Source organism: Erpetoichthys calabaricus, chromosome 13, assembly GCF_900747795.2.
Source record: "Erpetoichthys calabaricus chromosome 13, fErpCal1.3, whole genome shotgun sequence".
Classification (NCBI taxonomy): Eukaryota; Metazoa; Chordata; class Cladistia; order Polypteriformes; family Polypteridae; genus Erpetoichthys; species Erpetoichthys calabaricus.
In genome coordinates, this window is record NC_041406.2 from 94,044,385 (window position 1) to 94,072,313 (window position 27,929).

Below are 27,929 nucleotides of genomic sequence, written 5' to 3' on the forward strand. Positions count from 1 at the left end.
TACCGTGGATATAAGCGAAGATATAAAACTGCAAACCTCAGCTGCCCAGGCAAGGAATAAACTATAACTTCTTTTTAAAATATACAATAGGACAGCAAATTTCACATTCTGTTAAGAGCATATTTATCAACAGTAAACAAAATAGCAGACATTTATAATATTAAAAGGTTGTCACAATCTAATAAAATTACTGTAATATTTTGTAAAAATAAGGCATATTAGGTGTGAAATGTCTGGGAAATAGCAACAATATATTTACATATATAGTTTTTAATTTATCAGTCACAGCTTTATACTTGTTAAACTGTAATGCAGCAACTATATATTTATAAGGTAAAATAATGGCAACTACAATAACCAGTGTAATCCAAAATTAATTTGAATACATAACTTCTTCTGAAAAATTCATGTAAACACACATATGTTACTCCCTTAAACATATAAGTAAAACTCACCCGTAATTATTCAGGTTTACCTGGCACGTTTGCATAAGCAAAATACATGTTACATATTTACAAATCTTTGCTAACTAAACATATATACAAATACATACTAACAAAACCTAACTGAGAGTCATGAATGTTTCAGGGAATATTACGTATCTTAAGGTCCAGTTGCTGTCGAGGACATTCTAGATGTGTTAATGTTTCATATTTAGGTTTATCTCTGCAGCATTAGCAAAAAACATTTAATTGTACGATTGTACAAATAATCTGAATGATATTTTATTTTAACAGTAGCAACCATATAAATGTAAATTTATAAAGTTTGTTTTGCTCGGTTTTAGATTGAGGAGGACAACCCCACAAAACTGTACATCTCAGGCTGTCCTAATGAGGCAGACTCATTTTGCTTTAGGTTAGTTGCACGATTGTCCACAGGAGACTCTTCTCTTACCGCAACACAAATGTGTAGTGTATACTGAAACTGAAGTAGTAAAAAGTAACCTGAATAACACATTACAGCTGCCAAAACCCACACAAGATTCCCATTTATTGTACTCTTATCAAACTGGGATGTATACAAATGCATTTGGGTCTGATTTTCTTGATTTTAATAGTGCAAACAATAGCCCCTAGTCAAATGACTACTATAGCTTAAGATTGCAGATGAAAAGGGGGTCATATGTTTAATTTAAAAAGGGAAGCCAAGAATGATTAAGTGATATTCCAAAACATATTATTCTGATTTAAAAAGTGTTGCTTAATAAATAAAAGTTGACTGAGATACAACAGAGATGCACTCTGTAGCTCATTGCTGCACACTCCCCTATTTGTACACATTTACCTGTACAGGACAAAGACCCCAGTAAGTCTGACATTTAAAGAAATGAAATATGGCCAGCTGCTGTCAAGTTAAGATGTATCCTAATTCAGTTACCCTTCTTGCTAAAGTCTTTTAAGCTATTTTTGCATGTATGTAATATATTCATTCACATTAAAGCCAAAACACTGTGCCCATTTTTGTGTTAAAACTGCCACTTTTTAACATTTGTTGTGTAAGCACACCTAACCAATCATAAACTGTTACATCTTTGGTAATCAGTAAATCAATATATGTTCCAAAACAAATTAATATAGGCAGAATAATAAAAACATTTATGTTCAGTATACATACACTTTGTGTCTTGCTTTGAGTCTAATATTGCACTGAAACATCTAAAAAAGAGGCATTGAGATGATTAAGGCTTATTTCTTTTGTACTTATTAAAAGTAAATGTTTCATATGTTTTTAAATGTATGAGCTTCCAACTAAATGTTGTGATTTACTTTTACATTTCAGCTTGTTCTTTTTGCAAGGCACTAAACTGGCCCTTCCTGACAGCTACTTGGGACCAATAAGTGGATTCTTGCTTGAAGAAAATGTTTCTGTTTTCCACGCACTTCTTACGTCTGCTCCTCTCGAACTGTTGATCTGACCCTTCATCCAGATGGGAGGCATCTAATTCACAAAGAAAGAAGAAGGAGATTTGAGAATTCTCATCTTGATGACCGAGGACGCCTGGATATGAATGTGAACTTCTGATCTTTAGAAAAATCTCCACACACTATGGAATGAATTCTACCTTTTGTGCACCAAACATATTGTGCATTTGTTACTAAAATTACATTTTATATATAGATCATGAATACAAAGAAAAGGAGCAGAAAATTTTATCATACAGGATAAAGGGAAAATTTTGATTAATCACTTAAATGAATGTGGTTTATGGATAACAAAATACTAAATAAAATGAAACACTGTAAATAGAAGAATTTATGAATTGTTATTTGACATTATACTTTTTAGAAAGCACATAAAATAACGGTTTACTTAATGGCTTATTTGATAGACAATTTAAAATCAAATTAGATCAACCACTAGACAAACATCATTGGAGCAATAAAAATCTACAAAGCCCCTCATAATATTTGGGACAAAGAGATATTTTTACTTGATTTACCCCTCTGCTTCACAGTTTAAAATTACAAATCAAACAATTAAGGTGTGATTAAAGTACACATTGCAGTCATTAATTTAAGGGTATTTGCACACATTATGGCTGCACCATGTAGAAGTGACAACACTTTTTCTACAAGATAAAAATTGTAAAAGAAATGTTCTGGAAAAGCAGATGAGTTCTCACCTGCAAAAGAAAACTAACTGTGGTACAGGATATATTCCAGGAAATTACAACAAATCACCAGGAAAAGGAGTAAGATACACTGAAGCGAAACAGACAGATTTTAAGAAATGTCATTCTAAATTGGGAAAATACAAGTTACCTCTCCAATTAATGCATTGGTAAAGGATATACTAAAAGAGCAAGGCTCTAATGATCTTTGGGTATCATTTTTATTATCTAAGAAATTAGTAAAGTATGATTAGTACAAAAAAAAAAAAGGTTAGTTTCCTATCTTGTAGTTGTGTAATTTTTTTTTACCCACAAATATCTGATGACGCACAAAGACAATAGTACACTAGATCTACATATCAGATTAGGACAGTTTAATCAAATTAAATGTAGAAAGTAGCTGTCCTAATTGTAGTAAATTGACTCAGCAAATTAGTTACAACAACAGTTTCCTAAAAGTATTTGAAAGAGACGGGTATGTTATATCTTCAGTATGCATTTATTTTTTATTAGATGTACTTAATTCAATCGGATCGAACTAAGTGTCGTCATCATGTTATGAGTCACATTTATCAAGTTATTTTTTCAGTGCACCAGCCTCTCGTGTACACATGTTCTGACTTACTGGACAATTATTTTTGCCATGCCACCAAAGCTGATGGAATAATAAACAGATCTTATACACTATTAGAAATTTACTCACTACATAAGACACATCCTGAAAGACTACTTTAACCTACTGGTTTTTGCCATGTTGCTGCCTCGCCGATTCCTCTTACTCATTCAGGAGCATCTAACAACACTGGCGATTCACAACATTACATGTTACAGTTAGTTTTATTTTAAAAATTTGGTGCCATTTCTTGGACTCTCATGTTCTTTGTAAAACTCCAGAACAATCTTAGACTTTACATATTACATTTTCTTTCTATTTCAAGTTTTATTTAACTCTCCATTTATTTACTGTATACACATATCATTCAATGGGAGGAGGCAGATGAATACAAGTAAGAGTAGGAATAATTATATTATGCATGAAATTGATGATATAATGCCTTGTTATCTGAAAACCACATAAAGAAGTTTATTAAAAACAGACAAAATGCTGGTATCAGAATTATAGCTCATTTTAAAGTTTAAAAGAATTAAAGTTCCAGTTGGTTGCTGCAGGTTTTACTATATTATTGTAGTTTCACATCCATTTTAATTGCTACAGTTTTGTATCATAATGTTTAAAACTCACTGCTTATTGTCACACCTGGATTATTAAAGGACAATGTTGCTTTGAGTAAACTGTAAAAATAAAACAGGAAAAAGATAAATATATTTCTAACCGGTCGCAAAGACGGAGGTTCAAGGTGCCTGCCAAGGTAAGACAAAAGGCGTCTCCAGATTAGTCCACTTCCCAAAAACATGATACCTGTTACCAACCAGAAGACTTCAGGGTCCTACAAAAAATGAAAAAAATATATGGTTTTAATTTTCAATTAAAATACACAATGAGTCTGCTATGTTTGTCCAACTGCCTAGACTTCATATTTTGGGAAACAATCCAACAAAAGATTTTCTATGTTTAGGTCCAGGTTACCCAAAAGATAGATAATCAGCAGAATGCATTACTAAAATGCTTGATAAATAAAACAGCTAAGTTTATTAAACAAGCACATGATGACAGATGTTAATGTACAGTGATCCCTCGCTATATCGCGCTTCGTCTTTCACGGCTTCACTCTATCGCGGATTTTATACGTAAGCATATTTAAATATATATCGCGGATTTTTTGCTGGTTCGCGGATTTCTGTGGACAATGGGTCTTTTAATTTCTGGTACATGCTTCCTCAGTTGGTTTGCCCAGTTGATTTCATACAAGGGACGCTATTGGCAGATGGCTGAGAAGCTACCCAGCTTATTTTTCTCTCTCTCTCTCTTTCTCTCTTGCGCTGACTTTTTCTGATCCTGATGTAGGGGGATTGAGCAGGGGGGTTGTTCGCACACCTAGACGATACGGACGCTTGTCTAAAAATGCTGAAAGATTATCTTCACGTTGGCTACCTTCTGTGCAGCTGCTTCGTGAAGTGACAAGCTGCACGGTGCTTCGCATACTTAAAAGCACGAAGGGCACGTATTGATTTTTTTATCTGTCTCTCTCTCTCTCTGCTCCTGACGGAGGGGGTGTGAGCTGCCGCCTTCAACAGCTTTGTGCCGCGGTGCTTCGCATACTTAAAAGCCAAACAGCCCTTTTGATTTGTTTGCTCCTTTGAAGAGGGAGATATGTTTGCATTCTTTTAATTGTGAGACTGAACTGTCATCTCTGTCTTGTCATGGAGCACAGTTTAAACTTTTGAAAAAGCGACAAATGTTTGTTTGCAGTGTTTGAATAACGTTCCTGTCTCTCTACAACCTCCTGTGTTTCTGCGCAAATCTGTGACCCAAGCATGACAATATAAAAATAACCATATAAACATATGGTTTCTACTTCGCGGATTTTCTTATTTCGCGGGTGGCTCTGGAACGCAACCCCTGCGATGGAGGAGGGATTACTGTATTATCTTTTTCTTCTTTCGGCTGCTCCCGTTAGGTGTCACCACAGTGGATCATCTTCTTCCATATCTTTCTGTCCTCGTCATCTTGTTCTGTTACACCCATCACCTGCATGTCCCCTCTCACCACATCCATAAACCTTCCTCTTAGGCCTTCCTCTTTTCCTCTTCCCTAGCAGCTCTATCCTTAGCATCCTTCTCCCAATATACCCAGCATCTCTCTTCTGCACATGTCCAAACTAACATAATCTCGCCTATCTGACTTTGTCACCAACTGTCCAACCTGAGCCCACCATCAAATGTAATCATTGGGTCATATATTAATTTACTCCTTGTAAATGCTTTTTGATTAGCTGGAAAGAGGCCTGGAGGGAAAACTGGGAAGAAAAAAAATAAAGCGCTGCTTTTGTAAGTTAAAAATGTACTCATGCTGTTTAGGATTGAGTGTCATGTCATGAACAGATGGGTCAACTCAAGTGCAAAGGAGTGTTAACTGGTGAGCACCTTTACCTTTAGCAAGCAGCTACTTGTACAAACCATGCAAATTCTTCATGAATTAAAACGGAAAAATGAGAATAACATGATATACATCTATCAAAGGTTGTGCACACGGAAATACTTTTATCTATTGAATTATTTGTGCAAATTATGTGAACCTACAAGGAAAGATCCAAAACTTCTTCAACTTTGACTTTTCTGCAGTAACACAATGCTTGTAAACTGTAAAGGATTAATGGTAGTCTTACTTCTTATAGCTTTAACAAGCTTCATATTAGAGAGGCTGCCGAGTTCACTGGTTCTTATGGTATGCCCTTGTGTCTGTGATGACACTTCGGTAAGCCATCCTTCTACCTCTTCTAGTTGCATGCCCGAAGGCTGGTAACAAGGGGTAATGTTATCAGTGGTCCATCATTCAAAACATTTTGCTACAGTTAATGCAATACGAGTGCTCATCTCATGCTCACATTATAAAATCCTGGCCCCCATTAAGGAAAATTTCTGGGCATTGTGGTTTATTTTAAGTGAATATCTCAGCTTTATGTTTTAACTGTGAACTACGATTAGACAAACGAATACATGCAAAACAAATAAATTCAAACCTTCTCACAGACTAGACAGATATTAATTGACAACACTTACCTCTTCCAAAGAAGATTCCAAATTCATGCCAAAGGCTACTCCTAACAAACCAAAGAGGGAAATTGAAAAGGTACCCATTGTCAGTTGCAGGTTAAGTCTCATCATAACATTACGGTGACTGAAAGGAAAATTGGATAGACTTTATTAAGTAATTAAACAAATTAAGTTTGTGTGTACAGCAGCAGTATTTAATAGTGTGTTCCTAGAGCTGCCAGTAGATTACCAAAAAATCATGCCTGTGTTTACCCTAAACAAAACTCGGTGGAACACACATGAACTTCTGATGTTGACCTTCTCAGTATATAAAACCTTTGCTGCATAACTTTCAGTTAATGCTCACTTCACTCTGAAACATACTCTTTAAGTCTTTTTGTGAATCTCCTACTGTCCTAATATTTAAATCATCATCCTGTTTTAAAGTTGATATTCATTGTTTTCTAAATTGTTATTCATTTTCTTCAATGTGCCACACTTAATTTTTATCATTTATCACTACTGTTTTAAATTTGATTTTATGTACTGATTGCTTATTGTACTTGATATCCTGTTATTATTTGCAAGATTTAATGGATACTTACAGTGCATCCAGAAAGTATTTACAGCGCATCACTTTTTCCACATTTTGTTATGTTACAGCCTTATTCCAAAATAAATTAAATTCATTTTTTCCTCAAAATTCTAAACATAGCACCCCATAATGACAATGTGAAAAAAGTTTACTTGAGGTTTTTGCAAATTTATTAAAAATAAAAAAACTGAGAAATCCCATGTACATAAGTATTCACAGCCTTTGCTCAATACTTTGTCGATGCACCGTTGGCAGCAATTACAGCCTCAAGTCTTTTTGAATATGATGCCACAAGCTTGGCACACCTATCCTTGGCCAGTTTCGCCCATTCCTCTTTGCAACACCTCTCAAGCTCCATCAGGTTGGATGGGAAGCGTCGGTGCACAGCCATTTTAAGATCTCTCCAGAGATGTTCAATCGGATTCAAGTCTGGGCTCTGGCTGGGCCACTCAAGGACATTCACAGAGTTGTCCTGAAGCCACTCCTTTGATATCTTGGCTGTGTGCTTAGGGTCGTTGTTCTGCTGAAAGATGAACCGTCGCCCCAGTCTGAGGTCAAGAGCACTCTGGAGCAGGTTTTCATCCAGGATGTCTCTGTACATTGCTGCAGTCATCTTTCCCTTTATCCTGACTAGTCTCCCAGTCCCTGTCACTGAAAAACATCCCCATGGCATGATGCTGCCACCACCATGCTTCACTGTAGGGATGGTATTGGCCTGGTGATGAGCGGTGCCTAGTTTCCTCCAAACGTGACGCTTGGCATTCACACCAAAGAGTTCAATCTTTGTTTCATCAAACCAGATTTTCTTTCTTATGGTCTGAGAGTCCTTCAGGTGCCTTTTGGCAAACTCCAGGCGGGCTGCCATATGCCTTTTACTAAGGAGTGGCTTCCGTCTGGCCACTCTACCATACAGGCCTGATTGGTGGATTGCTGCAGAGATGGTTGTCCTTCTGGAAGGTTCTCCTCTCTCCACAGAGGACCTCTGGAGCTCTGACAGAGTGACCATCGGGTTCTTGGTCACCTCCCTGACTAAAGCCCTTCTCTCCCGATCACTCAGTTTAGATGGCCAGCCAGCTCTAGGAAGAGTCCTGGTGGTTTCGAACTTCTTCCACTTACGGATGATGGAGGCCACTGTGCTCATTGGGACCTTCAAAGCAGCAGAAATTTTTCTGTAACCTTCCCTAGATTTGTGCCTCGAGACAATCCTGTCTCGGAGGTCTACAGACAATTCCTTTGACTTCATGCTTGGTTTGTGCTCTGACATGAACTGTCAACTGTGGGACCTTCTATAGACAGGTGTGTGCCTTTCCAAATCATGTCCAGGCAACTGAATTTACCACAGGTGGACTCCAATTAAGCTGCAGAAACATCTCAAGGATGATCAGGAGAAACAGGATGCACCTGAGCTCAGTTCTGAGCTTCATGGCAAAGGCTGTGAATACCTATGTACATGTGCTTTCTCAATTTTTTTATTTTTAATAAATTTGCAAAAACCTCAAGTAAACCTTTTTCATGTTGTCATTATGGGGTGTTGTGTGTAGAATTCTGAGGAAAAAAATGAATTTAATCCATTTTGGAATAAGGCTGTAACATAACAAAATGTGGAAAAAGTGATGCGCTGTGAATACTTTCCGGATGCACTGTATATTTTTTTATTGTTGCTTACTGTATAATCTCACAATATACAGCACTTATCTTGCACAGAAATCTTATTCTATTCTTTGTAAGTCAGTTTGTAATACACTATGAAAGATGGCGATTAATTTGACCAGTATGAAAATGCTGACCCACCTTTATGTGTAATAAATAAATAAATAAAAAAAAAACCAAAAAAAAAAAAAACAATTCTTTCAAAAAACATATTTTACATTTATTATTCAACAAGGGTAAAGTCAGAGAGTCGTGGCTCTGAGGCTAAGGATCTGTGCTGGTATCCAGAAGGTTCTCCGTTCGAATCCCCGTCACTGCCAAAAGAGATCCTACTCTGCTGGGCCCTTGAGCAAGACCCTTAACCTGTAATTGCTCCAGGGGCGCTGTACAGTGGCTGAACCCGCGCTCTGACCCCAAGGGGTATGCGAAAACTATGTATGAGGTGAAATAAAGAACAAAAACAAAAAAAAAAAATGTACCTCATAGTAAGACTGAAGCACTGACAAACAAAAGCCACAAAGTCATTTTGACACACTATTTAATTACACAATATACAATATGTTTTGTATGAGCTGTGCAGATTATAAACAGGTGCAGTATACTAGAAGAAACATTGCTGACTAAAGGAAATCCTCAATGCATGAATAAAAGAATACATTTTCCCAAGTAGCTGCATCTGAACATGTGCTTCCTTTAAAGGAGACATAAAACTGAGGTCCTGACTCTCTGTGGTCATAAAATGATGTCTCCTGATGTCTTGGCTAAATTGCCCACCGCTACCTGGTCATTCTGGACCCCTAATCATTCCATGTCCCTTATTTACTCTCTCTCTCACTCCCTCACCACTTAATAGCTAATGTGTGGTGAGCATACAGATACTGTCGCCATACCATTGAGGTGGATGCTACACATTGTTGGTGGCTGTTTATGTAAAGCACTACATACGTTTAATTAATTATTATTATTATTTCTTGACTGAAACCAGCCATGCAAGGATATTCATAAGTTTATGACACCAAATAAATTTTTAAACTGAATGCTTTTTTACCTCAAGTAGAAGAGTGATCAATCACATACTCATGGCTTAAAAGGAGGGAAGCAAGTTGGACTTGTATTTAATTAAATACTACATACCAAAATGAGGGAGATATATATATATATATACACTTTACTAACCTGTCCAGATTAATGAAAACAATACTTTCTGAGTCATCTATAAGTAGTTTCAATTCCCGGGCTGTATTTGCCAGATCTTCAGCTTGTCTGTAATAATTTTCAAGCAGCAGTTCCATCTCTTCTGCATGGTCAATTCCAAAACTGCTTCCTTGACTACAGAGCAAAAAATGAAAGCAAAATATTGGCTATAACAGCTTCATATAATTTTTTGTACCTGTCTTTATGAATTCACTATGCAGTGTGCATTTACGGTGACTATATTTGTACAATATATTTATTTGAAAGGCTGTTGGGAGTCGTGGAATTAGTTTTAAAATCCTTACTTTATATTGTGAATTTCCCCTTGTGGATGAATAAAGTATCAAAGTATCAAAGTATGTATGTATGTATGTATGTATGTATGTATGTATGTATGTATGTATGTATGTATGTATGTATGTATGTATGTATGTATGTATGTATGTATGTATGTATCTATCTATCTATCTATCTATCTATCTATCTATCTATCTATCTATCTATCTATCTATCTATCTATCTATCTATCTATCTATCTATCTATCTTATTTGACTCTATTAGAATCACAGCGTGTGACAAACTACACATCTCCACATGAACTTTCTGACATAGTTTCAAATTTACAAGGTAGTGCCAGTTTGCCTCTTTTCTGAAAGCCTGCCAATGACCATGTCAATGCTGTATGAATGCTTTCATTTGCTGTGTTACATAAAACACGAGACATCAGGCTGACAAACCTTTCTTCTGTTGGTGAGGTAAAAACATACCCTCCCAGTTTCCCTGTGTCTGCATTGCGCACATTATACTTTCAGGTGAATACTCATTGACTGTCAGCTCTCATACACACAGGGCCTGCCTCTACAACTTAAGATCAAATCAGACCTGTTTGTTTTTGTTTGTCACAGACTGATTGAATGTTGTGATTACACCTGATTCCCTAGTATTATGCAACTGAAAATAACTGGAAAATTCCAATAATATCCTTAGATATAATTTGATAGTATCCATATGTATGGTGTTCGCGTCAATACCCCGTATGTATGGTGTTCGCATCAATACCTCAACTCAATACAAGTTAGAACCATGCAATGGGACTCTGCCTTTGTAGTTAGAACATAACGTGGCAAACGTGGACGCAGTATAGCATGATTAGCTAAGAATGTTCGGATGCTACAGTGACGCCGCTGAAGGGCCGAGTATAGTAAGTCGGTGTTGGTTCGAGCAGATAACAGTAAGTTCGGTTGGTTGTGGTACAGAAAGTAGAGCTGCAGATGAGGATCAGAGTGAGCGAGAGGGGTGTCAGTCTGTAGGAGATCAGTGAGGTTGTGGAGAGCTTTAAATGTTAAGAGCGGTATTTTGTATTGTATTCTGTAGTTAATAGGGAGCCAGTGAAGTTGGGAGAGAATCGGTGTAATATGTTCAGTGGATTTAAAACAGCAGGTTATTATCCTGGCAGCAGAATTCTGAAGAAGTTGTAAGCGATGGATACGTTTTTGTGGGATGCCAGTTAGAATAGCATTACAGTAATCTATACGTGAGGTGACTCGGGCATTAACCAATACTTCAGTACTGTGTTGCATAAGAACAGGACGAAGTCTAGAAATGTTTCGGAGATGGAAGAAGGCAGTCTGCGAAATGTTACTTATATGGAAGGAATTATTTAATAATAATAAATTAATAAATTAATTAATTATAATGATAAAATTAGTAGTAGTAGTATTTAATAATTGCCTTTATTAGTGTATAAATGGATATACATAATTACATTTAAACGATTCGCCAAAATCTGTTGTATGTAAACGATACTGTTTTAAACGTTATTGTTTTTCCATCAGAAAACCCAGTTTCCACGTCTACATGTATTAGTTTAAATGGCACTTTTACCACTCGCAATAGGGCGGATGCGCTGACGTATCGTGTCGACTGGGCAACACAGTGAATGCGGCGTCTATCTATATATGTCTATGATTTGGTTGCTTTCCGACGTAGTGTAAATAAAGTAAATTCATCTCATTGTGGGGCGTACTCTGTACGTAATACCATGTAACACATTATAATTCTCCTGCTTTACGTGAATATACCCATGCCACCGAAAAAAAGACGTACAATTCCACGGTCCATTTCAAATACCAGAGAAAAGTCTATTTCAAGGGCGTCTCAAACGCTACAGGAGACACAATCCAAAGTGGACAAACTTACAATAAAATGAGAATCAGAAAACTGTTTGTTCTATTTCTATGTTCTGTTTCTTTCATTGGGGAAATTCACCAGTTATAGATTCCCGGGCAACACCGGGTACTCCTGCTAGTAACACACTAATAAATACATTAATTCACCAAAAATGTAAATGCAATTTGGGTAAATTTAATTCCTTTAGAACAGTGATTGTTAACCTTTTTTGAGTCACGGACCCCTTTAAGAATCTGATGAAAGCTATGGACCCCCTTCCCCAGAAATATTCACATAAACACAACTTTGCATGCAATGAATATAAATGTACTGTACTTTATTTATCAAGATTTGATTGTCTCATACATAAATGACATTCAGAAATTATTATTAAACAATCTAAAAAAACACTCATTTTTTATGCAAAAAGTAATGGCCACTCATTATAATTATGAAATACAACCCTCTTGTGCAAATTAAAACAGATCTACTACGTTTTCTACTAAATCTACTCTCTCATCATCTACTTTATTTCAATGAGAAGGTTGTTCTTGTTTGCCTTGAATAAAAATATGAAACTGTGGAGTGGTCTTTGACAAGGTGACATGCATATCATCTTTGACATCCAATCTATTTTGAAATCCATATTACTAACCGAGAATGCTAAACCGGATGATGGACGCAGGCACATCCGGCAATGGGCCGTAGCTGCAAAAAGACGTACTGCGCAGGCGCAAAAAGAGTCCGCGAGGGTCGGTTGAGGAGCCGAGAAAGGCGGATAGAAGAGGGCGAGAGAGGCGGATGAGGGGCCGCGAGAGGCGGACAAGACCACAGAAAAAAGGAGTGAGCACAGGAAAAATTGAGAAATGAGGCGCAAAGAGCACCGAAAAAAGGAAACGGCACATAAAAAAGTATTCAAACGCAAGCAAAGCACGAAACACATTGCACACGAAACTAGACCCAAAAAAAAAAAAAAAAAAAAAAAGAGGCTCGCGCACAACAGCAAGGCACCCCCCCCCTACAGGCACCGGACGGGACACACACCAAGAGGGGGATTCAACAAGCCCATGGAACACAAAAAAAAGAACACAAAACCACCCCACAGACCCTACAAGCAAGGGACGGGACACACACAAAGAGGGAGATTCAACAAGACACAGGAACACAAAAAGAAAGAAGACGCTCGCGCGACAACAATCCTCAACCCCACCCCACACACACACACACACATCCATAAGAAGTGACACCCAAAGCCACATATTCTAAAGTGAACATCAACACCTTCACACCAGACAGCATAGGTGTCAGCATAGGTGGATCTCCTTACAATAAAGCACTATTAACCGTTCAACTGCAGAAAAAGAAACATATTAACAGTGACTGCGATCCTTCTTATTACTTATCCATATTTCGCATGCTGAGAAAGAAACAAGTCATGAATACACGGTCACGGGTACAAAACGAAAAGGAAAGGATAACAGGAACAAACACACGAAAACGAAAGAAACAACAAAATAGACGGCTATGCAGCATAGGTGGATCTCATTACAATAAGGCACTATTAACCGTTCAACCGCAGAAAAGGCTCCATATTAACAGTGAGTGCAATTCTCCTTATTACTTATCCATATTTCTAAAAGAAAAAATGTCTCGACTCCAAAAACGCAAAGCTCAACTAAAGCTTCTAACTAACGATGTACCTAAAAGTAAAAACTTTATGAACTGCATTAGATCCTACAATGGTTCATTTGCTTTTGCATATACCGGAGTAAATATCAGGCCACCAAAAGGCAATGGCCCATACTACTTTCGCATATGTGCACAAATACTGCATCGCATTGGAACAGTGCACCCTGAAACAAATCAACAACGCAAATATGCACAAATCTACATCCTAGATCCACATGACGCAAACTATCAATCAAAGTGCTGCATCGCAACAGGCACGGATTCAAAACGAAACATCTCCCGTCTCAGACATACGTTAATGGCAGCGAAGGCTACAACGGGCTTCTCACACAGCACAGGCAAATCGATTACAGCTCCAAAACAACACGTCCCAAATACTACACATGCAACAACGCGCCTCTCAAACGGCACAAGAAAAACATACACCAGTAAAATTCATTCGGATTAATGAATGTCATTTGCAATCATTGTCATTCAGTTCACTTCCCTGAAGAAACAACTGGAAATACAAGTTATACATTTACACGTTGTTGTCAAAAGGGTCAAATTAGACTGCCTTCTTTACATTCATATACTGAATATCTACAGAGGCTTATAACTGACGATGTACCTGAAAGTGAAATCTTTATCAACTACATTAGATCCTACAAATCGGTATCCACTATGAACATTAACGGTGGCACTGCACGTGACATCCGTCTTGAAAAAATGTTGTTTATTGATGAATGTTCAATGGCATGAAGTCACTTACTCAACACCATTCATAAAATTCTACAAACGTTCATGAATAATAATATTCGATTTGAAGGAAAGGTACTTTTATGAGGAGGAGATTTTAGACAGTGATTAGCTATTCTTCCAGATGCCATGCACTCAGCTATTGTTCAGTGCACCTTAAAATACGCAGACAATTGGCATTGCTTTCAAAAGATACAGTTAGTAAAAAAGATACGATGTCCAGAACCAGATCATAACAATTGCTTATTACAACTGAGAGATGGTACACTCACCAATACAGCTGGACTTCAGGCACATATTATTACAATTCCTCAAGCCTTTATCTGCGACAACTTAGTTACAGAGACATTTCGAACAGCAATCTCATTAGACCAAATGCCTCTTTTAACACAACGCACTATATTATGTCCAAAAAATATTAATATGGAAAACATTAATACCCAAGTCATTCCATTACTTCCTGGAGAGACACAACTCTTTCTAAGCTCTGACAAACTTGACTCTGATCACAACAATAACCATCTTAAATGACCTTACAAGTTCTGAGCTGGAATTACCTTTTACACTTAAACGGCGTGTACAAAGAAATTTTCAAATAAACCTTTACACTGTGCCACACACTTTATTGTTTGCTTTCTATTTGCATCATCTACACCGTCACACTATTCTATATCTCATTCATACATCACGCTCTTTGTCATTCCCAACACCAGGGGTTGGCGAGCGAAGCGAGCAGGGGGCGGAGCCCCCTAGTTTGATACTATTCACAATATTATTTCTCCATCTCAATCTATTTCTCAGGTTTTTTCTGATGGTGATTGTAATAATTTTCTTACATTTTTTATTGGCAAGGTTAATGTTGTTCGGGCTAATATTGTTCCAGATGTATTACCTAGTGCTCTCATTCACTCGTGTTCAGAGTCTTTTGTGTTCTCAGAAGTTTCACTTTCGGATCTTTCTGACTTGCTCAGGAAGATGAAACCTTCATCATGTCCTACTGACCTGTTGCCAACATCATTAATGTTAAAATCTTTGAGTTTTATAGGTCCATGCCTTTTGAATATCATAAATTGCTCCTTGAGATCTGGTGTGGTTCCATCGTATTTTAAACATGCTGTAATTCAACCGTTGTTGAACAAATCAAATTCTGATCCCTCTATTTTGAGTAATTACAGGCTAATTTCAAAACTGCCTTTTATTGCTGAAGTTTTGGAAAAGGTGGTTGAACAGCAACTTTGTGCCTCTTAGAAAAGCAGCGGTTCTTTGATTCTTTTCAATCTGGTTTTCGGAGGCGACATTCTACAGAAACAGCTCTTCTAAAAGTTTTTAATGATCTTTTAATTGCTGCTGATGCAGGCAGGTGCTCTGTGCTTGTACTGTTAGATCTTATCGCAGCTTTTGATACAGTGGACCATCGGATCTTAATTAATAGATTAGAGCTGTTAGGTGTCTCTGGCTCTCCTTTGGACTGGTTCTCCTCTTATTTGTTAAATAGGAGTTTCTCAGTCAGTGTGGCTGGCTTTTCATCTGACTCTGCTCCTTTGACAGGTGGTGTGCCACAGGACTCAGTTCTTGGACCTATACTTTTCAATTTATATATTCTTCCCCCATCACAGATTCTTAACTCTTTTAAGGACATCTCATATCATCTATATGCAGATGATATACAGCTTTATTTTTCATTTAAGCCTAACCAAATACATACTTCGGTCACTTTGGTTGATTGTCTGTCTCAGGTTAACGACTGGCTCAGTAGTAATTACCTGCAGTTGAATACAGGAAAAACTGAGGTACTAATTGTTGCTCCTCCTGTTCTTCATTCCGAGATCAGTTTAAAATTATCTTCTGTCTCTCCTGTTATTAAGTCGAGTCTACGTAAACTTGGGGTTATTTCTAACCAGTCCCTGACACTTGATGAATTTGTAAGGTCAGCCAGCCGCTCGTGTTTCTTTCATTTAAGAAATCTCTCAAAACTAAGAAATGTTGTTTCAAAATCAGAATTGGAGATGCTTGTTCATTCTGTTATTTCCTCACGGCTTGATTACTGTAATGCTCTCATTACAGGTTTGAGCAAGTCCTCTCTCTCACGTCTTCACTTAGTCCAAAATGCAGCTGCCAGGCTCCTAACTCACACTAGCCGGAGTGATCATATCACCCCCATTTTGTACACACTTCATTGGCTCCCAGTGTTTTATAGAATTCATTTTAAAGTTTTGGTACTTACTTTCAGAGCTTTGCATGGACAAGCTCCTAAGTACCTAACCAGCCTGCTCCAACGCCACACAGCTTGCCGGACTCTAAAATCTGGGCAACAGGGCCTTCTCGTTGTCTCACGCACTCGGCTAAAAACCCGTGGGGATTGTGCCTTTCAGTCTGTGGCATGAAAACTATGGAATAGCCTGCCTTGTGTTCTGTGTGGAGTCGAGTCTGCTGATTCTTTTAAAAAACAACTAAAAACATTTCTTTTTAAACAAGCCTTTAATCAGTGCTGAATAGTTCCAGTTTGTTTATTTATTGTTTTTATTGGTTTTGTTTATGTTTTGTTTTAACTGTTGTATTTGTACTGTATTTGCTGTTTAGCACTCTGTGACCTTTTGTCTGTGAAGGGCGCTATATAAATTAAAAAAATAAATAACTTTTTTTTTTCAGCTCTTTTCTTGGCTACTCCCCAACTCTTTGACATCTGTTTTACCATTTCCTTTTACACTGTATATTATATGAGATGAAGTGAGTGTGTCATAATTTACAACACTATAATTTAATATTTACGAACAAATCATCACAGAATAGCAGTGTCTCCTGTAAAAGTTAAGATCCAAAACTTATCCTATATTAAAGTTTTTTTTTTTTTAAATGACTCAAAAACACTCCTAAAAACTTTTATGCCTCCATCATCTGAAATAAGAACAAATGGAAAACTCAGTACTTGGTACTAAATTCTTTGCTGAATCTTTTAAACAATTATCCTTGAAAGACAAGATAATTCTATAATAATAAAAATAATGTATAGACTTTTACCTTGAAATCTTGCAGTAGGCACAACATTTAGTTTAGGCATCAATACTAACACTATTCTTGCATACACAATAACACTAAATAACTGAATATGCATCATGTTTACTTACTTAACTTCAGGATCACCACATTTTGTGAGGCACATTTCTTCTATTAACTCCTCTTCATCCAGTATTTTCAACAAAGTCTCTTTAAATACCTTTATGTCAGTTTCTAGCTCTGAAAGACTGGAAGGAAAATGTGATTTTACATGTATTGATATGTGCTTTACATTACATTAAAATTATTTTGTTGTATTTTTCCTCAGTGGTGGATAATGGATACTTCATGGATTGCAACATGTGATAATGTATAGACTACAGAAATTCATTAAACTGTACAAAACCAAGACATATCTTTACAATGCAAATCAAAACACAAATTATTTATAGATAAACTAGACATTTTAAAATATTTTTTCATACTTTTTTTTATTTAAATGACTGTAACCAAATTAGGTTCAGTTTTGAAATACTGCTTTATATTTACTTAATGCCAATTAGTAGAGTTCCATCAAACACTAAGATGGCAAATTAGTGTAGTGGATTATGCCGTTGTTTTCACAGATCCGGCTTCCTGGATTTGAATCCCTATATCCAGTTAATGTCAGTATGGAGTTTGCATGTTCTGTCCCATGTCTGCCCTATATTTACTCTGTGTGCTCCAGTTTTAACTGGCCCTGTGTGAAATGTAGGGCTATGGAAATGGGCCCTGAAGTGGACTGGCATCCTTTCCAGTGTTGGATACTGCCTTGTGTGCATTGCTGACAGGATAGACTTTAATACCCACAATCCCTCTAAACAATACAAATTCAGTTATCTTAGGATGGCCAGAGAGAATCATATGTGGTTTGTTTGCTTATTACTTATTTATTTAGTGTTTCCTTAACAGCATAGTACTCGGATATTCATATTCTGCAAAATATTAGGCATGAGTAAGAAAATACAATAAAAGATCCTTAATAACTTATGTTGGAGGTAGTCTATTGGTGGATCAAATTATGAACTGTCCTCCAGTCACCCATTAAAAGCTAAAAGAGATATTCCAGTTTTATAGTGTAATATCATGTTGTAACTCCAAGTTGGTGGAATAAGCTGTCAAACCCCCACCCAAACCACAGACTCCCTCACTGTATTTAAGAACTGTCCGAGGACCCACTTTTCTGTTAATATCTTCCTAACTGATAATAGTTTTGATCCTGGGTTCTTTGTAGCCAAGAAAAGAATAATTACTCTTCTGCTGTTCTGTTGGTTTAAGAGCTTTTCAGTTGTGAAGGTCATTTTTGTAACCTTGTCCTATAATACTTGTTCATAAAGAGTCCCCCAAACTGAGATTGACTTGATTCTGTTGACCACTTTTGTAAGTCACTTTAGAAAAGTAAATGTAAATATCACTTAACACCATCCCCTAAATTCCATTACACAGTGAACTATTTAATTAGTCATCAGAACTCTTTTAGATGTTATGGTCCAGTTACAAAAAGCATGTGTGGGGTCCTCAACCATTAATTCACTAAAGAGCTAAAATAACCTGTCGCCGCAGTCTCATGTCAAGTCTAAAGATTAAATAAAAATAATCTACAATTTCTCTTTTAACAATTGTTTATTAGTAGAAGAAATGTTACCTTTTGCTGTTTTGCAGCAAAATGTGTAATTTGCTCCTATCAACTGATAACAACTTTGGATCCACAAGTGATTCCAGCATTTCAAGTATCTGGGGCTGAAGGTTATTAAGCCGGGCTTGAAGAGTGTTAACCTAAAACAAAAAAAGTTAAGATATTATAGTAAAACTTTATCTGAGGTCTAAATGTTAAAAATGTGGAAAATACACAGTTCTAAAACACTGTCATCCTTTTTAACAATCAAAATTAACTTAATTTATCAGGTAGTACATAAAATAATCAATATGAAGCACAGAAATACCATAATGCCATATGCGCATTAACTCTTAAAACAAGGCAATGTTTTTCTACTGTAAAACTAAATATACCTCAGTATGATCTTAATTTAAAAGTGCACTTACTATTGTACTGCTTTACAATATATTTTCTAGTTACCAGTTTAACTACTTTTTTTCCCCTACACAATAATTGAATAAAGCATGGAAACCATCAAAAAATACTTATTTTCCAAAAAAGGAGCTGCTAAATCAATTTAATTTTCACCAGTGATCAGTTGATCATTAATCCACGAGTGAAATAAACAAACAAATACAGATCAATATATATGAATTTACTCATGACTGTCACTGACATATACAATTTAACTTCTCTTTATTCTTATGATTGAGGAAATGTACCTGAGAACAGAATGACTTTATATGACAGTCTTTTACAACCTTTTCAGACAAATCCAGTTCATTAGAACACATTAATAAACTAAGATTGTTTTTAAATAAAACATGAATAAAATAAATATATTACAAAATAAGCTATCAAATGTCTTTGGAGATTATGAATGGTACTACAATTATGTTTGACATTTAATTTTCAAGCAAAATGTGTTTAAATTGATGATATGATTTATAAAAAAAAAAAAAGAGCACATTTATTTCTTCATACACTTTAGTATCAGTCCACTAACCACAACCGGTAAAAGACTGAACGATGATAAAGAAAATGCTTATACTGAGAAACTGAAAGAAGCCATAATTTGTTGCTGTACGCTAGTGAGTTGTCCAACATTTGAGAGAAAAAAAAATCTGCTAATAAATAAACACTCCCATAATAGGAATGCAAATGATTGATAATTTACACTTTTATCAGAGTAAGAGTACTTTCACATATTAAATAAAAATACACTAAAAATGTTTACCCTGTGCAGAAGTATGGCTTCTATTGATCTGAACTCAAACGAAAGGGAAGATGTGAGCAATTGCCCGTCTCCTGCCAACTGGGCACCAAGGTCTCTTAAAAGCCAGGACTCCAGACCCACATTTCTGTAATCCAGGATCAAAAGGTAATCCGGTGAAATCACAGCCTTTAAAAACTGTTAGAAAGTAATAATAAATAGTGAGTGATTTATGAGATAAATTGGAGCCTAAAAGCATCAAGTGGTTGTCAGAAAATGTTTGAATCTAGTCAACCAGAATTATACATTGGATGTCATTAAGCTCAAGAAAAGGTCCCAAGTGAAGTAGAGACCCAGCGCAAAGGTTAAGCTACCTTTGAAAAGCAAAGGGTGAGTGTTTTCCAACATTGCCTAATATAGCAGGACATAACACTGGATATACTTACAGACAGAAACATTCCTATTGATATTCTCAAACACCAAACATCAAATGTTGTATGATTAACAGGAGATAACTGCCACATGTGAATGACTGCATTAAATGCAAAATTTGAAACAAACGCTCCTGTGATGCCTTGAAAGACTAAAATCCAGGACTGAACATAAATCAAGAAAAGATCTGGGTACTACTAATGTACAGTAAGAAGATCTACCGGTTTGTCAGGCCATTGAAATCACTAAATCTATAATGTATAATTGTACTTACATGAGATAATCAGACAAATCAGTCATTTTGCAATGTTTCATACCTCCATCCTTACAATGATCCTGTTGTTTCGAGTAGTTATGCTTGTTAAATGTTGAAATCGTAAATCCCGAGCTTGAAGATTTAATTCTTGATACAACTCTGTCTTTTTCTTTTCTTTAAAAAAAAATGTAAGATTTCTTATGAGAGGGAAAACAAAGTCCTGCTTTGACATAAATAAATCATCTGCTGCTTATCCCATTTACTGCACTCTCAAAAGTCTGCTAGTAACTACAATTTCCATTTTAATTGGCATTAGGACACTTTTGAATACTCCAAATAAAAATCCAAAGAACAATAAACAATCTGCCTGAATACAATTACTCAAAACATATTTAAGTAGCACAATTTAACTGTATATTACTAGGGGGCTTTGCCTCCTGCTCGCTTCGCCCGCCAGCCCCTCCGATCTGTGCTACGCGCCAGCCACTTCACATCTCTGCTGCTCATTTATGTGGATTTCACTTTCACCAAACAACAAATCTTTTAATTTTCGCGGATACGCCTCTTCATTGGGAAGAAACACTACTCTTCCCTGATGGCAACACAAATTAGACAATCTACAAGTCTCCAACTTAAAGTTTAAATCTGAACAAAATATTCAATCTCTTTTCGCTGTTCCATTATTTCACCGAGTAATAATTTCCATTTGTTTGCACTAATGCGATCTTTACTATTATTTTTCTGAGACTTTCGGATTTTCGTACTTCCACTATCTCTAACCTGCTCTGCATGTGTATCGAGGCAACATTTTTGAATTCTTTACGACGTTCTACTTTGTCATCTACTCTTTGTGTTTTATTTTCAGCCCCGGGTGTGGTTAAATTTCTTGGCACAAAGTCTTGTCTCGCGGGACGTGAAAGTGTCTCCCTGAAAAAGTCACGTCTTGTCCCAGGCTAAAAAGTCTAGTCTCATCCCAGGATTTTTCTTATTATAATAAAGAGAAATGTTATGGTAAAATATTCTTATAGAAAATTTACAAAATATCACTGACTTATAGAAACAAACTAAAATTTTGGATACAAAAAGAAAAAAATACACACAATTGCTGTAAGGATAACACATAAATGACTAATCAATAATCAGGTACAAAGATGGCTGTTAAGAGAAATACATAAACAAAAACATACAGAGACACAATCAAACTTTTCTATGTCCACAGTTTAGCTTCTGCACTGGCAAACAGCCCTCACATGTCAACAACTTAAATTCTGAATGCAATTTAAGAGCAAATAAGAAATTTTGGAAAGCTGAAAGGGTGATGAGGACCTCTAATTCACTGTTCAGTCCCCAAATCTCTCTCTATATAAAATCCAACATCTGTCTGTCTGTCTGTCTGTCTGTATGTCTACCCGCTTTTCACCAGAGAACTACTTAACGGATTTAGATCGGGTTTTTTTCTAGAATTTGCTTGAACATTCTGGTTGATTTTGTGACTTCTCTCATCGTGCTAAGTATCAGAGTTCGATTGCGTTACCGATTTATTTGCGTTAATCCAAGAGAGACACAGTGGGCTGAGGCCCTCCTCACTCATGCACCAGCCTCAGAGGGTGTACCTTACCTCCTGCTTAGCTAGAGAACGAGAGAACTACTTAATGGATTTAGATCGGGCTTTTTTCTAGAATTTGCTTGAACATTCCGGTTGATTTTGTAACTTCTCTCATCGCGCTAAGAATCACAGTTCGCTTGCAGGAGTGTTATATATTTGCACTAACCCGAGACAGAGGCTGCGGGCCGAGGGGAGGATTAAGCGTGAGGTCAGGAGTAGGGAGTCGGTCTGCCTCTGTGTTTTGAAGCGTAACTTGCTTCTGCTTAGATGGCGATACTTTTTTGTTTATTGATTTTGAAAGTTTGTTCTGTTTCACTACTACGCGGGTGGAGCCGTTGGGAACAGCTAGTACTGTATAAGACATATTAACTGCTATAACATATATTATACTGTTAATGCAGGTTAATAATGTCACTTTGTTTGTTGTTTTTATTGTCTGATGCTTAAAACTTACCATATGATGTGATATTTCCATCTTTCTCAAACTTCATCTGCAAAATGAAAGAAACTGTATAATTATTTAGTAACCTCTCCACTGTAATGTTATTAACAATATAAAATCAAAGTTAGGAAGCCAGATATTAAATATTTATTGGCAAGAAAAGCATATTAAAACGAAGACTTACCAATGCAAATACTGGTACGACACTTGATAAACCAGTCTGAGAAGCATCAGTTATTCTTGCTCGACAGAAGATCTCTGTAAAAAAAGTAGTTTTTTTTTTATTAAAAGATAAAGAGACTTAAAAATATCCAGTTAAAAAAGAATCTCAAGAGCACATGGGTCCTGAACAATGTATATAAAGCACTGAATCACTGCCAAGAAACCAACACACATCCCTTCTGTACTAGAGACTTTTGTTCTGATGATGACTAGCAGCTTGTACACGACTACTTGCGTACTGGACCCCATCCCCACCACACTACTTAAATCCTGCCTTCATGCCATAATCCAGGCTATTACAACAATAATAAACTCATCCCTTGACACTGGCCTTGTGCCGCTCACTTTTAAAACTGCTTCTGTAACCCCAATGTTAAAAAAGTCTGGTCTTGATGCTGACAATCTTAACAATTTTTGGCCTATATTCCACTTATCTTTTCGGTCAAAAGTTCTTGAGAGTGTTGTAGCTTCCCAACTCACCAACTACTTAACTTCTAATAATCTGATGGAACCCTTTCAGTCTGGTTTTAGAGCACAGCACAGCTATGAAACTGCTCTGCTATGGGTAACCAATGATTTGCTTATGGCAGTAGATTCTGGCCATACCAGCATATTAATTCTGTTAGACCTCTGTTAGTGCAGCATTTGACACTCAGGTCAGACATGACATTCTACTGTCCAGAATGGAGAACATACTGGGTATCTCTGCCACTGTCCTCTAGTGGTTCAAGTCCTATCTGACTGATAGGCAAGAGTTTGTTAGTCTTGGCAACAGCAGGTGCAGCACAGCGCCAGTCATACAAGGGGTTCCACAGGGCTCTGTCCTCGGCCCTCTGCTTTTCTGCTTCCCCTTAGCCATATTATTCATTGTTTTGGACTGGGTTATCATTTTTATGCAGACAATACTCAACTCTATTTCAATGTTAAAAGTGGAACCTGGATGGAGCAGAACTCTTTAAAATTAAATTGCAACAAAACCGAACTCCTGCAAATTGGGACTAAAGTGCAACTTAATAAAATGAGCTCCTTCCCAGTCAAACTTGGCAGTGATCTCATCAGACCTGCCTCTACTGTAAAGAATCTTGGTGTCATTTTTGATTCCTCCCTTTCTTATTCCACCCACATAAATCACATTAAGAAACTTTATTACTTTCACTTCAGTAACATATACCATGTTCGCTCCTTCCTCTCCTTTTCTAACGCTGAGAAACTTGTCCATGCTTTTATTACATCCCACATCGATTATTGTAATTCCCTACTGGCAGGTGCGCCTTCTAATCTTATATCACAGCTCCAGCTTATTCAAATCTCGGCTGCAAGAGTCTTTACAAGGACCAGCAGCAGCGAGCACATAACACCCATCCTGCTCTGCCTTCACCGGCTCCCTGTGTCTTACAGAATTGAATATAAAATTCTACTAATAACCTACAAAGCCTTAAATGACCTCGCGCCAAACTACATCAGTGACCTTCTCCATCACCATGTGCCTGTCCGCCCTCTAAGGTCCTCTGATTCTGGTAATCTTGTTGTGCCCCACACTAATCTACACTCCATGGGTGACAGGGCCTTCAGCTCCATAACACCCAGACTCTGGAATGGCCTACCGAAAGGTCAGCTGACTCCATGAATTCTTTTAAAAAACAACTCAAAACTCATCTGTTCAGGAAGGCTTTTAGCTCTACCTGACTTTATTACCCTTCTCTCAGTTTACCTCTCGGTCAAGATGCTCATGTAACCTGCGTGTGTGTGTGTGTGTGCTGTCTGTTAGGCTATTCTCTGAATTTACTATCTTACTCTTCTTTATTTATTTATTTGGTTTAGTACAATGCTATATACTGTATACCCTGCCATTCTTTCTTAAACTCTGTGAAGTGCCTTCAGTATGGGAAAGGCGCTATATAAATAAAATGTATTATTATTATTGTCTCCGTGGCTGATAGCGTATTACAAGTTCAAGTTTTGTCCTCCACTGCCTGTTTTGAAGTATTTATGGTTTGTTTTGGGCTACAATTAGTCTGCTCCCTATTTTTCACCCTGCAGGGTACAAGCTTAATAATATAAGTCTGGTTATATGGAATCCTGTAATGGAGCTCTATTAACAGCAGTTGTAGCAGTATGTACTATGTGAGGGGAAGTGGTTCATTGTGCCATAAAAGACAAGACAAACTGAGAGGACACAACGTTTTAATCCTTATTTATTGTGTGCATGACTAACAATAAATCAGTTCTTAATTCATTTATTCAATTACAGGATCATGAGAAGCAGCAGCCTATCCTAAGAGCACTGGGTGCAAGGCAGGAACAGACCCTGGAAGAAAGGCTAGTTCAACACAAAGCATACTCACAAATGCTTACATCATAAAGGCATTCTTCAATTACTGAATTTAAAATGAATGCAGGTCTTGAAGTCAAAATACTCCTCTCGTGTGATTTGGGTTACGATATCCAGCGAAAACCTCATGAAGTATGCCTGCACACAATCAGAACATTAAACCCAACTAACCCAATTTAGAAACTCATCGAGCAGCACTGGGCACAAAGCATAAACTACAGCAGGACAGTGTTCAATCTGCTGTTGGGTCATTAACATTCACAATCACTCTCACACCCACAGAGGGACAAAATCAAATTGTCAATTAACCTAAAGTACACATGTTGGAGTAAAACCATAAGGAGTACATAAAGAACACAAGCTACTTGAAGGAAAATGCACAGAGACATAGGAAACATGTACAGATTCTACAACAGGGTGTGGGATTTGAAATCAGAACTCTACCCTGGGTAATATCAATAACAAATAAATTCTTAGTATTTTGAAAGACTGAATTAATAATAACAACAACAACAATATAATTTGTTTATTAATTGTGAATTTCCCCTTGGGATTAATAAAGTATCTATTTATTTATATACCCCTTTTCCCATGCTCAAGGAGCTTAATTAAAAGGTTCTCTTTAAAAATATCTGTCAGCTCGAGTGAGATAATATTCTGAGTGATAATAAATGACCTTAAATAACTGTAGCCACTGATATAATAAAAACAGATTTCAATTCTTCAAGCTTAAAAATAACACACTTAACTTTGTTTCAAAACACTTTGCCCATGCAGTGCATGCGACTGTCTTCATATTTCTTTGCCATACTGCCATCTAGTGTTTTGCATTATAGTGCACTCTGTAAGCTACGGACCCACAAAGTATACTAAAAGTCTAGGAAACTTACACTGTGGGAGCTGGTGATTACTTTGTCATTTGCGCCTCATTATTAACTGAAAGCTGGTTAAGAAATGAGGCAACAATTTCAACATTAATACAGCGATTTTAAAGTAAAATAGGCAATTAAGGGTCCTGAATTGTAACAAGCAAGTTAACTAAATCTAAGCCCCCCCCACCCCCCAAATATTGCTTTATTAGTAAATAAAAGGATTCTAATAAGAAAACCTGCAGTCACCGTGGATCTCCATGAACATAACGGAATACCACTTCCCAAAGAACACCTGTGGAGGGGCCTGAAGATGGCACTTTATAGACACACCCCATACAATCTAACAGACCTTGAGAGGATCTGCCCAAATCCAGGTGTCCACAGCTTGAAAAGACTTGCCCAAGAAGAGTCAAAGCTGAGATAACTTCCAAAGGGGTTTCTATAAAGTTCGAAATTAAGGCTCGGAATATTTATATGAATGAGAGATTTCAGTTTTTGATTTTTAATACATTTGCACATGCACTTTTCTGAAGACATGTTTTCACTTTGTCATTGTGGGTTATTGAGGTTAGACTGATGGACGGAAATGGAAAATTTGTCCACTTAAAGTTAAACCTGCAATACAAAATATGCAGAACGTGAAGGTGTATGAATAGTTTTGGAATCCACCATATTAATGGTTGGCAAGGCCACTCTAAAATCATTTGAGTATAGGGTCTTCCATCTTTGCAAACCGATTTGTGGGGAATTTTCGCTGTTCTGCAAGGCACTGTATGTAAGTGGATGGTGTTGCTGATGGGTCCACGTGGATGTCAGGAAGGAAAACCAAGCACATCGCGTGCTCACATATTTTTACTTCTTTAATTGACAGAGGCGGTGGAATATTCACAGAGGACCATTAACGAACCAAGCAACGTACAGTATAGGGCCTTTCTTGGTTGCACTAAAACTTAACTAAACCTTTAACCAAACGTCACAACACTTTAACCGTTTACCACTGTGTAGTTTAAATTATGAATATTCTTCAAATTAAAGTGAACGGGCGGACATGGTGTACCTTCAAGTACTTACTGCTGTGGCTTCCTGGAGAGAGGCGATCGTTCCGCCGCATCAGGGCTGGTAGGATAAAGCCGCGATGTCTGGATGATGTCCCGATACTCCTGCACTTATGACACGGGGCGAAGAGGAGACCGACTCTGCTCTCTAACATCCTGAAGAGACGTCTGCTTACTCCAAGGGACACCGCCATCTCCGGCTAGGTTTAAAACCCTAACTCTGCGCGGTCTTTTTCAAAATAAAGTATCCACAGAATATTGACATATCACAAAGTTAGACGTGGCGGAAATTCCGACAGCAGAGTTAAAGCGATTACCGCACATCATAGCTTCTACCTAAGTTCATTCGACATCGAACGCCGGTTAAAATTCTTGTTCGGTCCCAGACTCTGTTTTGAAGCTGTACCACATGCATGCACTGAAATAAACGTTTGGAAAAAGTGCAGCTCGCAAAACTATACAAAAATCCCCAGTCAATCAAGGAAACATACTTCCCGTGTTTGCGATTGTTCCTGACAATGATAACTGTGGTGTAACACGCACACTCTACCGGCTCAAGCAAGAC

At 37.1% G+C, this 27,929-nt stretch overlaps 2 protein-coding genes across 10 annotated transcripts in view; one reads left to right on the forward strand and one right to left on the reverse strand.

The window, feature by feature from the left end:
• The window catches only part of LOC114663782 (doublecortin domain-containing protein 2-like), a 346,685-nt gene that overhangs the window by 166,727 nt on the left and 152,029 nt on the right, over nucleotides 1–27,929 (forward strand). The window lies entirely within an intron of this gene.
• Nucleotides 959–27,898, reverse strand: LOC127530060 (magnesium transporter MRS2 homolog, mitochondrial-like). 2 transcript variants are annotated; one of them, XM_051935744.1, is made up of 11 exons: nucleotides 27,381–27,898; nucleotides 23,068–23,141; nucleotides 22,896–22,932; nucleotides 20,897–21,009; nucleotides 20,172–20,345; nucleotides 18,983–19,113; nucleotides 17,430–17,546; nucleotides 9,690–9,842; nucleotides 6,296–6,413; nucleotides 3,949–4,062; nucleotides 959–1,941 (listed from the first exon to the last, which is right to left on the reverse strand). In XM_051935744.1, exons 1-11 carry the CDS (start codon nucleotides 27,556–27,558, stop codon nucleotides 1,825–1,827), a joined length of 1,326 nt encoding a protein of 441 aa, XP_051791704.1. In that variant the 5' UTR covers nucleotides 27,559–27,898; the 3' UTR covers nucleotides 959–1,824. The 2 variants fall into 2 exon arrangements, with proteins under 2 accessions (XP_051791704.1, XP_051791705.1); XM_051935745.1 differs by having other exon boundaries at nucleotides 27,367–27,514.

What these genes read in the sequence shown, in the direction of transcription:
- LOC127530060 (XM_051935744.1), bottom strand. Translation starts at nt 27,558, where the DNA reads ATGGCGGTGTCCCTTGGAGTAAGCAGACGTCTCTTCAGGATGTTAGAG. An exon ending in CTCTCCAGGAAGCCACAGCA is followed by an intron (nt 23,142 to 27,380) that starts GTAAGTACTTGA and finishes CTTTTTTTACAG; the next exon opens with AGATCTTCTGTCGAGCAAGA. An exon ending in TGGAAATATCACATCATATG is followed by an intron (nt 21,010 to 22,895) that starts GTAAGTTTTAAG and finishes TTTTTTTTAAAG; the next exon opens with AAAAGAAAAAGACAGAGTTG.